The sequence below is a fragment of the Melozone crissalis genome, unplaced genomic scaffold (genome assembly GCF_028551555.1).
Source record: "Melozone crissalis strain CALT ecotype California unplaced genomic scaffold, PUWL_Pcris_2 ptg000013l_1, whole genome shotgun sequence".
Classification (NCBI taxonomy): domain Eukaryota; kingdom Metazoa; phylum Chordata; class Aves; order Passeriformes; family Passerellidae; genus Melozone; species Melozone crissalis.
The window spans coordinates 43,848,701-43,862,487 of record NW_026535791.1 but is presented as its reverse complement, the minus strand read 5'-3'; the positions used below and the strand labels follow the sequence as shown (position 1 = coordinate 43,862,487).

At 37.8% G+C, this 13,787-nt stretch overlaps 1 protein-coding gene across 1 annotated transcript in view; it reads right to left on the bottom strand.

The window, feature by feature from the left end:
• The window catches only part of ATP10A (ATPase phospholipid transporting 10A (putative)), a 109,352-nt gene that overhangs the window by 45,173 nt on the left and 50,392 nt on the right, over nucleotides 1–13,787 (bottom strand). The window contains exon 3 of the mRNA XM_054272323.1: nucleotides 4,757–4,842. Coding sequence (XP_054128298.1) covers nucleotides 4,757–4,842 — 86 coding nt within the window. The remainder of the gene's footprint in view (nucleotides 1–4,756; nucleotides 4,843–13,787) is intronic.

The following is a 13,787-nucleotide window of genomic DNA, read 5'->3' as shown; positions in this document are numbered from 1 at the left end:
AAAGAAAGAAGTGGATAACACCAAATTTGCAATTCTAACATGAAAGTCAAAGGTGGTTTTTTAGTCAGGAGACAACTTCCCCTGCTCAGCCCATCCTCCCTGTCAGTCTCAGACAGAACAGAGCTTTTACTTCTGTTCTTTTCAGCAAACCTCCTTAACCCACTGTCTCACCTTTTGCCAAAACAGTATCAGCTGGGGGGCTGCCCAACATCCCTCTGGCAGAATGTCAGTAGGTGTCAATTTGTCTGTGCTTGAACTATGGGAAATAATTTCTTAATGATTCCATACTGTCAAAATTACACTGCTACCAGGATTCTGTCATTCCTCTGACTTTTAAGGCTAAATTCTGTATTAGGCTTTCTTATAAATCATGAGAATGTTTGAATTTCCAATAAAGTCTCCAAATGACAGTTATGATTCCTGTTGATAAATGAGACTTTGTAGAGATAAACCTTCCTAAATGGTCCTTGCTCTGGCTTATTGTTTTATAACCTTCATTAGTTTTTTTACACTTAACAGTAACAGTGGACTGTGCAAGGTATATTGCACATGGCAAACTTCATATACAATTACTTGTATATTTGTTCTATAAAATGATATATTTGTTCTTACTATCTTAGAGTACAAAACAACTCCAAAACAATTGTGCAACATCTGACGTTAACCTGTAGGTGTTAAAACCCCAATCTACCGCCCTCACCCACAGGCTGAGCCTTCTTAGCACATCTCATCCTTACATGCATTTGCTACTGCTTTTTACTTTTCTATATCCAAATGAAGTCAGAGAACTCAACTGTCACTCACCAGACCTTTATAAAATATGGATTAAATAAAAATCTGGAAGAAAGAAGTCAGCAGAGGCTGGAGGAAACTCATCATTTGCCTCTTGTCTACAGTCACTCCCAGTGACTCAGTACCACAACATACACATAAAACAGTTGGGCACTGATGATAAAAGGAAGGAAAAATTGCAGACATGAAGGTCTGGATTAAAAAATAATGAAAACTAGATTTAGATAAAACTGCTCACTTTGATAACAAACCTGCCAATTGTAAACTTTGGTTGGAGAGACAGCCTAGTTCCTATTTCTAGCCTTGCAGAGTTATAAACCTCAAGCCTGTTAAAAAGGCTGAAGAGTCTGTTTTCCCCTTTCAAGATTTTGGCCAGTGTAAGTTACAGGCAGAGAAGGAAAATTTTCTCTGTCATTCTTTAGAACAGTGTCTGGCTGAAGCCACTCAGATGCTTGGAATGCAAAGGCTAAGCTGTGAGGAAATGCACTGGCAAGTGCAATGGGTGGGTGCACTGTTCTTTTTCTCTGCAATTTCTCACATGGATGACACTGCAAAAATGTGGTATCTTCACATCTAAAATACAAATGCACCACAAATTAGGAGAAGTGGGCAGATCATTTGCAGTTAACTACTATTACACTACAGTACTCTGAAAGTCTTTATACAGAAGTAAGTCTCTGGTTTAATACAGCAATGCAAAAATTAGCTCACTTCAACTTTCTATTGTTTCTATTCAGCTTTCTAACAGTTTCAACTTATTACTTATGTGTCTTGTTAACTTACTTGTTAACTTATGTGTCTACCAGCATTAAATAACAAGGTAACCAACGATAACTGTATTCAAAAGAGAGTATTTTCTTACAAATTTTGGTTTATCAAGTGTCTTACAAAGGAAATGGTAGAGCTGGCATTACTTTCCAAGGCTTGACACTCCCAAAGAAAATATTCAACAATCTTAAACATGACATCAGTTAACATTACCAGACAGAAACTTCCTGACTCTCAATTGATGCAAATTAGTCTAGGTTGCTTTGGGCTTTTATTGCAGGATTGGATCTGTTACTATAGCCATTAAAGAGACATCACTATAGATTTATATTTGTTTTTTCTTTAAAAAGTTGTAACATGGTTTTCTATTAATTTGGTTTTGTTACATTATGACAACCTTTCAAATAGAAATACACACATGCATTCATCTCCTTCTTCTTCTTACAACTCCAAGCTATACTTATTTTTGTATGATCAGATAAAATTTTATGTTCTTGTCTAAGAATAAAATTATTATTTTCAAAAAGCTGAAAAGTCAGATTCCCAATTACAACTTCTCTTTTCCCCTTGCCCATATACACACAAAAAGGTACAAACAAGATTTTAAAGCAAATATTTCTATTTTTGGAACCTGGAATTGGATTTTTGAATGTTTGCCATGCATACTGTACATAATCTGGCTAGACACATATGGGCAGGGGGCATGTTAGGTTTTGTTCTATTCCCTTACACAGAATATGCTTATAAGGGAAATAAAAGTGAGGGGATGTGCTTGGGTTATTTGGGGGTGCAGAAACTGTAAAAGAGAATTAAAGCAAGCACCTGAATAAAACTGGTAGTCTGCCTGTGCATCTGCACACCCCAAGTGTGTTCAATGCAGATTGTGCCAACACAGCTGAAGAATTCAGATGCAGTAATGTGCATGTACACATTTTCAGATACAGGACAGGGCTAGGCCCATCTCAATGCATTTTGCATTGATATATTTTTTTTTCATTATAATTTCTCCTTTTATCCTGGCCTGCCTCTGTTACATTGGCTACCAATAGTGATTTTTTTTCAGGAAAACCGTGGACAACAGAATTTTTTACATGTTTACAGCATACACACACAAAAATATTTCTATTTCCTGAAAGATTTGTCAGCACAGACATTAAAACCAAAGACCACATTTCATATAGGAAAAAAAAAATCTGAATCAAACCTGGAAACCTACTAAGTAGTCAAAATGTCAAGGAAAATTTGGTAGTAATGTTTCAGCACAGCTTTCACATACGGATTGGTTGAAAGTCTATTATTTCATGGGATTCCTATTTAATATTTTGGTATCATTTCAGTTGAGCTATTATTGGCTGGTAGCTATTTGATCCATTATTTCAAGCAGCAGCTACCAGTAAAATTTTGAACAAGAATTAAGATCTGAGTTTGACATGACAATGCCATGTTTCAATTTAGATATGTTAATTGCTATTCATCTTGTTAATGTATTATTTGAAATAGACTCCTGATTCCATTATACTAATGAAGGAACTCTAGAAAGTGTGGGGGGGAAGCCTTCTTCTGTGATAAATTAAGGGACTGAGAATTTATTTGTTGAGGGGTTGCTCCCCACTCTCTAATTCTAATGGCCCATGGGCCTTTAGCTGTAAATCTCTTGGAACATAGCTGATGAGAGCTGGAAATCACCTGATGCTTTCTGCCAGATTCAAAATTTGTGTCGAAACATATTCACATCATTTGTGAAACTACAAAATACAAAGAAGATTAAAAATAATCAATACTAAACAAAAATGTTTTCTGCTATGTAATTCAAATGGTTCTGTAACTTACATGCCACAGCCTTTTCCACATATAGCAAATAAGTAAATATATAATGGAAGAAAAATTTATGCATATTTTCTACAGTATTCTGCTCAATATTTTGGGGACTAAGATTCACACATAAAGTGTGCTAGAAAAGCTGCCAAACTTTCCATTTCCATATCTGGAAATGGCATGTCTACAGTAGAGCAGGCTCTCTATTACACACCCTCATGCAGTAATGTCTAATACTAAACTTTTTTCTTCACATGAACTGTAGAGCTTTGTGCTGCTAAATAAAGGAACACATTTTCCCACACTACAACTTGATGTAGTTTAAAGAAACTGTCCTGATTTACACCAGTTGACAGTACATCCTACACAATCTGTGACATCTGAGAGTAGTAACTATGGTGGTAAATGGCATTACTATAAAAAAACTCCCCAAGCTCCAGCAATTTACCTTGTGACATTTACACAATTTAATACTGCTTATCACTCCTAATCAACATGGGTGGTAAATCACTGTATTTGAAATGGAATTAGTGTCAGTTTAACTCTCATCATTAAAATTTGGGCAGAAATTATGTATCCTGGGCTCTCACTCTCCACGAGGTTAACAGACTGTAGAAAATAAGTCATGCAAGAGTGCATTTCCTAAGCCACCACAATCAACATACCCTTACACTACAGACCAGGCTCCATAAGAAGCAAATCCTAAAACTTTTGCACATCCTAAACCATTTGTTCTTGCACATCCTAAAATATTTGCCTCTGAGCAGGACCGATTGGCAAGAGATGAGCACCCTGTTAATGTAGTTCTGTTTATTTAGAATTAAGTCAAGTGAGCATAGGTAATATGGTAATGTACAGGCATACCCATTGTGTGAGCCAATCACTTCATTTTATCTGAATGATAAGAAAGGAATAGTGCCATAGCTGGAGAAATATCAGTTTTGCCTTCTGATTTTCCTCAATGACACATGTATTAAAAGAAACATGCAATAGACCCATCTTCATGAGTGTACAACAGATTGTGCTTGTTTGTTGCCTCTCTTGGACTTGTTTTCTATTTCTTCCCATTTCCAGATGGGCTTTTTTGATCCATGGAGGAAAAGGAGAAGAGTGCCTGTAAATGCAGTGCTTCATACATTCATTTCTGTAGTGTAAGCTGACTGAAGGTAGCAAATAAATCCATCCTAAGGAATGGAAATATGAGGTTCCCATCTCACCTTGAAGACAGGATCCTCTAAAAGAGCCTTAAATATGCAGCTCTATTTAGATGTGATGATGATGCAACTTACAGAAGACAGAGCAAAGCAAACAAGCATTTGTTTTATTCCATATTAGAGAAAAGGAGTGTATTATAGTGAAAGATACTATATGAAATACTCACATGTAACCTCGAAACCTACTTAAGTCATTGTTTGGCTTCTCACATTCAATCACACTGGTGAACTTCAAGGGGTCAAATTCTGAGTCCTGGAATAATAAGAGTGTTCATTATTTACAGCAAAGACATGAAAATTATATTCAAAATAACTTGCTTTTCTAATTTTTGTAATATGATACAGTCCATTTTTTTCCCAAAGGCAATGAAAGCAAAGATGCAGACCACTGGCACTGAAAATCAAAGGGACCTGAGGAAAAAAATTCCAAAGATGACTCCCAAAATCTCCCACACAAGGATTGCTTCTGTTCTGCAACTGGAATGTAGCAAATGATTTTGATCTGCAGTGGAAAAATGAAATTTACCTGAAAAATCTCAAAATCTTAAACATTATCATTATCCTTCATGTTCAGTGAAGCTAGTGAAAATTGAGAACAATCTAAGTCAATACACTGCCAATTATCAAAAAGCTAAGACGAACTTTTGAAATATTAGCAAACCTTCTTAATTGCTTTATGCCAACTGAGATGAATTAGTCTACTATAGTAAATTACACATTTGACAGAATAACTTTTTCTTAATTATCACTTAAAAACCTTCTTGATTGTATAACTCATTACTCTGAACTGCTACTGTTGCTGACTCTTTAAGTTTACCTGTAGTTAGCACCTTGTTGTGTTTGAGGAAAAACATCATATCACAGCAGAATTACCTTGTTAAATAAAAATCAAGATTCTCCTTTTTTTTCTAGCTCAAACTACACATTGAAAGCAGACATATCTGATCCTGGTGCTGCAGACAAGGCTGTTTATCTTCATCAGTGAAGACAACTTCTATAAAACTGCTTTGCATGCCATTTGAAGCAAAGAACTAATCATGAATTATCATATTATTAAGTTTCAATAGTGACACCACTTCATATGTTATATTTTATAATGGTTTTGCTGAGCTGCTGGAGACCCCAACCACTACTTTTTAGAGTACACTTGTGAGAATGGTTGACTGAGAACCAGTAATCACAGGACAGACACAATCTTATTGCCAGTTTCTCTGAAACACACAGGCGTCTCTGGGGTTTTTTGATGTTGACTCTATTCAGGTGAAAGAAACCAGATTTTGAGTAAGAGATAAAAGAAACTAGAGGATATGTCAGGATCAAAACCAACACCCTCCATTTTTCTGCTGGTTACACCTGGAAGAAAGACAGACTTACACTATATACGTGACAATTCAAACCACCCACACCTGAGACTTTTGAAAACCTTTTCTGTATTTTCTAGAAACATGAGATGATAAAGAGAACTGTGAAAATGGGCTGTCACTTAGAGACAGCTACAGCCCACTGGAGGAATGAAAAATTTTGGCGTGCAGAATTCAGCTTGTAAACAAGGAGAAAAAAAAGTAGTAAAAACAAAGGACAGCTCTGAGTTGAGACTGCTTTGCTGAGAATCAGACTCCCCAAATTACATCAAGCTTGGCAGTCAAGAACCTGAGCCTTGGCAAGAAATAACACCTGCCTGTTGTCCCACATGATCTTTTCCTTCCTTGCCCCAGTATGTTCCTTGGCAGAAGAAAAAAAAAATAAACGGTATAGGAAAAATAATCTACAAATATCCACCACTGTAGCTTAAATTGCATTTATAAATTGGATGGAATGGGAAACATTTCTTTTCTCCTTATTATAACATAACATATATCTAATACATTTAATTTAGCACAAATTTTTTTCAATGGTCTTAAAAAAGAAAAGAAATAAATCCTAACATCTTTGATGAATGTCTGTGAGGGAATCCTAGAGACACCTAATAATAAACCCCAATGTAATCAAATGCAGGTTTTGTATGGCTGCTGAACTCAGGAGAGTGAGTGTGGTTGGACACATTACCTTCTAGGACAGCTGAGTTCCCTTTCTGCTAAGAAAATCTGTCACTGTTTATATTTCACAAATAAAGATTTAAAAAAAGTACTTAAATCTAGAGCCTCCTAAAGTCTTCAAAAAAAAAAAAGACAGATCTTGTCAAGATCAGAGAGGACTACATGTACCCAACCTCCCCATCAGTACCATGCAATATTGTCTTTCTCCCTCCTTTGTTTGTGAATCTCTTTTCACTTATGACTCAGTTTTGGAACTAAAAGTCCTTTATCATTAAATCTGTCTGTATACTTGTGTTCTGTTACAACTAACTTGAAATATGTGATTATGGTCTTTACCCAGATAATATCTGGGAGTGAAAATCCAATTAGAATAGTAGTTTATGTAAGGAAAAAAAGCTGATGAATTCTGATTTATGGTTTATTAATAAATCAAATTGCTTCATCTCTTCTCTGAAGAGCGAGGGCAAATATACGCTGTATATTCCAACTGATGACACTGTTTTGATGTGAAAATACCTTTTGGTAAATGAAAGAACAAATATGTTAAACACAGCCTGTGTGTGACTGCTTTCAGTGGTTACAAAGAATCACAAATTTAATGTAAGATTTCACAATGATCAAAGTATAGCTCTTTTTAATGCTGATACTCACACTTTGACAGCAATTGAAACACAAACTGTGATGATGTTCTCATGTATTAGCAGCTAAGAGAAGCTGCAGTTTGACAGAAGTTAAAGCCAAAATCGTTGCTTTTACAGCATACAGATTTGCTCTTTTTTCTTGGTAAAAGTCCATGAAAAAAAATTTTCCACCACTATCTTTATTTTTCTCTTACACTGAATTTCTGCATCACTGTTAAGACACAAGAAACAAGATCAAAATATGGTCAAACACTGAACTGGCCCACACCTTTGTGCAATAGTTACCTGATGTGCCTGATTTTGTGTATCTTCCCACTTGGAGAACTGCTGGGCATTAAAGCTGTCCCAGTATCAAGGGGGATGAAAAACTCCATGCCTAGACAGACTGCAATCTGAGATGAGGCTTTCCAGTGCCTCATATCCCTGAAATCTTGACTTCTGGGGTGTTCTCATCATCCCACTGTGCACATCAAAAAGGCTGGGTCATACAAAAAAGCAGCTGGGGGCATTTTTTAATTTTCTGAAGACATGTATCATTTTTTATCGGGTACCTTGGCAGCTGTCCCAAACTTTTGACTTGTGCACCACTGGCCTGAACAACTGACTCTGGCTGATAAAAACTGGGGAGAGATTCACTGATTGCACAGAAGTTCCCCAGAGTATTTTACAAAACTGTAGGGTAGAAAAGGCCAGGGCTAACTTCTGTTCATGTCAGTCACATTATTTCTGTCAAACAACCAGTTCTACTTTTGCTACAATGTACATTTTTCTTGCTATGACTATTTCTAAAGATAAGCCCACATAAAATAAAGTAAAGCAAAACTTACTGCTTTCACTCAAGGTAGATATTTTGCTACTAGGTAGAGCTTAAGGGCGCTACCCATTAGAGCCCAGACCCATGCTCTAATAATCTACTATGCTTCAGAAGAGTATTAAATTATGCTTGAGATATATTGGAGGAGTAAAATCCACTTCTTGCTCAACTTCTTTTCTGCCCTATTATGTCATATCAAAATGAAAAAAAAAAAAAAGGAAAAGAAAAAAAAAAAAAGAAGGGCTTTGATTGAATAAGAAACTGACTACCATAAAATCCCTGACTTCACTTTTTGATTTTGCCAAGATAGCTTTAGTCCGCTGCTTTTCTTGGAAAAAAAAATGCTGACTTCTTAGGAAGTCAGAATACCTTCATAGGTATTTCTGAAAGTTTGAAATTTGTCAAGAGGACACATGGTGATACTTACATTGGGTATTTTATATACTCAGGGATTCCATGGAATGTATTTCATTTCTTCAGGACTCTTCTTGCTAGAAAAATGTTTAACATCCTATACATATATCCTATTTCTTCCACTTTCTTAAAGCCTTGGGAAATTCATTCTTAGTCTAAATGCAGCAGTGGAAAAGCTTGTTTTCCTTACATAAGCAGACCTAGTCAAACTGCAAAAACCTACTAAATATTGATTCCTTCAAAGTTGAATTTCAAATTAAAGTTAAATTGCAGATGCAAAGGGTTTTGTGACTAGCCTTTTAACAATGCACTAGCTAGTAAATCTGACAAAAAGTTCAATTTAAAACAATATCTTAGGTCTGCAATAATTGTGCTGTGTCTTACACCCTAAAAAGATGAAGCATTGAGGGGAAGAAAATGTTACAATGTCTTTATAGAGTGGGAAACCAACAGGTAGACAGATGAAGACAGTATAAAGATTTGTCACAAAAAAAGCAGACTGAATTTAGCTGTCTCCAATATGACTTTGTAGCTTCAGCTGTAAGATGATTCTGAATCTCCACAGTGAAATGCCAACCTTTTCAGTTCTGCTGGCAACCTCACGAAACTGTCATAGCTCAAGAAGCAAAGCATGCCAGATGAGTCAGTTTGACAATTACACAATGTTCAAACAACATATTTCCCTTCATTAAATGCCTGTTGTATGGGTGATTTAATAGCCTGCTAGTGATATTAATAATGCATAGTTATTAAAATGTTTTCCTTTATTCATCTGCCCTACTTTACTGCTGCAGAAACCTGACTTTGATGTTCAGTCCTTCCCCCAGCAGGACAGCAGTGGGTGCCCAGGATGCCCTTGGGTGACAGTGACAGCTACCCGCTTATCACATTGTGTTTACTGCCTAGGCTGGGGATCTTATCCAGACTTCTCCCTGCAGTGCAGGGCTGATGAGGGCTCTGGGATTTGTTTTGGCGTGTGTGTCTGGAGGAAACAAAAAAAGGAGAAATGGAGTCATGGGGACAACTCAAAGAAAATATTTAATAGACAAAAATCTGTCTGAGCCGGAAAAATAGTTTTTCCACTTTAAAAGCTTTTGAGTGCACTAAGAACTCAGCCTGCTAATGCATTGGTCCATCCTGTAACTGCTTTATATAGCAGTACCCTCCCTTTATCATATATAATTAATCTGACCTTTTATTAGTGTGCAACTGGAGTTACATACTGATGTATCCAAAGCATATGAACTGTTTATATACTGGAAGAGTGAAATGTTTTCACGTCTGAACTGTATTAGTCTCTATGGTACATTTTATCTGTGCCACTAATTCACAAGAAAAGGAAGAAACAGTTGGATCTATGCTGTTTAGGAACTAAGAAGATCCAGCTGTACATCAGAATTTAACTATTCTGTTTTTCACACTTAAAATTACTACTATAATTGGATTTTTTTTTCATTATTGTTTGTTTAAAAGTAACACATGTTCATTACTCAGAAACACTGGAACAACTGAGCAAGTCAAATACATTTTTGGGAGCTGATCTTCTTCTGGCTGACCAAAGTTTTCCTCTTTGTAGAAAATAATATGAGGGAACAGTGCAATATCCAGGGTGCAGGACAGAAAATGTATTGCTTTCAAGGCCTAGGAAGATCTCAATAATTCTGTAACAGGCAGCTGAAGAAATGCTGTTAGTCAATCACAGAACAAAAGTACCAAAAAAAAAAGGCAACAACACTGAAAATACAAACATGCAAGTTTTAATGTCCCTCAGGCTGATGGCCACCTTTAGCAATGCACTGAAAATTATGGTGGTGTGAATGAATTCATTTATGGACTATAATAGTGCTGGAGAGTGGTAAGGTAACAGTGTGTGTCAAGGCTGAAATACAAGCCTTGATCTGGACAATTTAGAAAGTGGTATCTGCCGGTTCCAAAAGCCAGTCACTGAAATAAATGAATGGGTGCATAGTCTTTAAGAGCCAACCTCAGTATTAGCTCAGTGCTTCAACTAAACCACAAACCAAGATTCTCAAGGACTCCCAAAACTCTGTGTACAACCCACGGCGCTACTGCAGAGGCCTCTCGCTTCACGCTCACAGACAGATGCAACTCTCCCCACCCTCCAGTGCCTTCTCCTTTCTGGAAAGATTTCTAGCAGTCTTTCTGCTCCATTTCTTACGTGCTGGAAGAAAACTTCCTTTGATTAGTGGCAAAAACATTGCACGGTCATTTTAAAGTACTAGCACAACAGCTCAGGTCAGCTTCTGAAAATACCTTGTCCTGCTCCTGCTCTAGTCCAGACTGCTGGACAGTCTGCCTTCTTGTGGGATGAAGTTCTGCCAGAAGAAATGGCTATGGGAAGGACTAAGATCCTTCACCCAGAAGAGAGAAATGCCAAGCACTGCTCTTACATCATTCCACAAATAAAACCCAAAACACCACAGTCGTGATGGGAAAGAGAGTGGTTAGTAATGCAAGGGTTTTCTTGCGAACAGTAAAACCTATCAGTAGCAGCTGCAGCGTCAGCATGCAGTTAAACACACCAAAGCCTGATGACCCTACCTCAGTCTGGAGACAGGGAATCTGGATAAAAGCACCTTCACCTTACAAAGTATCATCTTAAAGAAATGTCTCTAGGATGTGAGGGAAGCCTGTAACATACAGCAATTGCCTAAGGAGCTGAGAGACTCCAGCCCCTGGTAACTGGAGGAGGGCACAGAGAGAAAGAAGCAGTCCTAATGAAAAGACACCTTTTATTCTAAATACTACAGGGCAGTGTTTATATCAGCACTATCGCAGTTTTGTCAGCCTTTGCATGAGCATCTCCAGAGTGAGAAGGTGCTACAATTGAGTGAAAACTCCCCAAGTTGGACACTGACATGCTGTCTTCTCTTGGATTCATATTTTTTATCAACATTTACCATCACATGCCTGTCCTACTGCAAACATGGCATTCAGAGTGAACCTTCTCCACTTAATCCCAGCTGTTTCTGTTCTTGTCTCTTAGCTCTGTGGAGAGGGTGGAGGTGCAGCTGTGAAGATTAACAGTCAGTCTGAGGCCAGCAGGCTGTGGTTGGCATACACGGAGCAGGGGGGAAGTTGGGATGGCTGCAGAACTCTTTGGTTAGCAGCTTCCCTTCTGGTCTATTTTCATCTGCTATCTATTCTACAGAAGAAGCTGCTTTGCAATCAACATGTTAAAGTTACCATTAGCAAAATGAAGAACACCTTCTCAATGAATTCAATGGTGTTTTATTTTTCAGACACCAGCTGATTGCATGAATCTTATGAAAGGAAACTCACAATGGTCTTGTCAGTTCCAAAACTAGTACATGAGCTGAGGGGAACAAAAATTTATCGTTATGGCAGAGACTGAGGTTTGCTTCCCTTTTAGCTCTCTAGACAGCCTCATACTTCAGGCAAGCACAAAGACTACAATGTTCCTGCATAGTCTTGTCTTCAGTAGTCTGTATGCTTTGTTCAGATAAGCGGAAATCAAACATACATGAATATGTATAGGAATATGACCTGTTGAATTAGATCATAGCAGCATAGCAGAGTCTATTGCTCCTGTGCAGGCTTTCCTCACCACCTGTCTTACCCTCTGTGTAGAAATCAATGACCTGAACTTCTGTTTTGATACAATCTTCTGTCTTGATTTGGCCTGTTAGATGGGTAAGGAATTGGCTGGATGGCCACGTCCACAGATTTATAGTCAATGGTTTGGTATCCAGATGGAAACCAGTAATGAATGGTGATCCTCAAGGGTTTGTATTGGGGACCAGTGCCATTGATCAGTGACACAGACAGTGGGATTGAATGCACTCTCAGAAGTTTGCAGATGACACCAAGCTGTGTGGTGTGTTTGGCATGCTCGAGGGAAGGGTCTACACAAACCTCATGAATAAGGCCATGTGCATGTGGGTTGGGGCAATTACCAATATCAATACAGAGTGGGGGATGAATGGATTGACAGCAGCTCTGGGGAGTAGCACCAGAGATACCAATGGATGAAAAATTGGACATGAGCTGGAATTCTGTGTGGCAATCCAGAAAGCCAGCTGTATCCTGGGTTGCATATCAAAAAAATGTGGCCAGCAAGTTGAGAGACGTGATTCTTCCCATCTACTTCACTCTCATGGCACCCCACCTGAAGTGCTGTGTCCAGCTCTGGTATAAGTAAGACATGTAAAAGGTAAGACTGGTTTCACAAGAGAGCCACAAAAAGGATCCAAGGGCTGGAACACTTCTCCTATGAAAAAAGGTTGAGAGAGTTGTGGTTGAGCCTGGAGAAGGCTCCAGAGACACCTCAATGAGACCTTTTGATATATAAAAGCAGCTTTTAAGAAAGACCAAGACAGACTTTTACCAAGGTTTGCAGCAACAGGACAAGGGGCAACATTTTTAAACTGAGAGTAGATTTAGATTAGACAAAAATATACACTTTTAACTAAAAGGATGGTAAAATACTAAAACAGTTTGCCTAGAGAAGCTGTAGATATCCCATCACTGAGGTTTCAGATTCAAGTTAAACAGGGCTTTGAGAACATTGATCTAATGAAACATGTCCCTGCCTTTGGCAGGAGTGTTGGATTAAATGGTCTTTAAAGGTTCCCTTAGAACCCAAATTACTCCATGATTATATGATTCTTATGCATATATTCATTATTATAAGCATGCAAAAAATGTGAGCTGTTGAAGGGCAACCAATGAGAAAAATATCACACAAAAAACCAACAGGGAGAACATCAATTGATGAAACAGTTTGTTTCATTTTTCTTCCACGTCATTATCAGTTATCTAACCGACAATCACAAGCTTCCTATGAAGTACCAGGAGACAGCTTTTTGTTTCTTAGTAGCTGACAGGACCCACGTCCATGCAGCTACTAGCAAGACAGTCCTTTTTAGCCTTTCCTATTACACTGCAGCAGCCTGTAAGTCAGATCCCCATGGATCTCAGCCATGCAGGCCACATTGCTGTACAGGTATATGAGGCCATTTGAGGTACAGTTTTCAATCTGTTTTTAAATCGAGTCATACCAAAAGTATAGTTTGTAGAGAGGCCTGGAAAAGTTAATGAGAGGAAAGGAAAATGCTTAAGATAACTAATAAGCATTTTTACTCAAATTCTCTTTGTCCTGGAAGCCAAAAGGCTGTGTTCCCTGCCTGATGTAAACCAGTCTATTTTCTGTACCATTAAGAAAGCTGAATTAGGGTATTAGCACTTCTGTCTATAGATCTCCATGCACTTCTGATATTTTTAATTCAACACCAAATAGAAATGTAAGCAT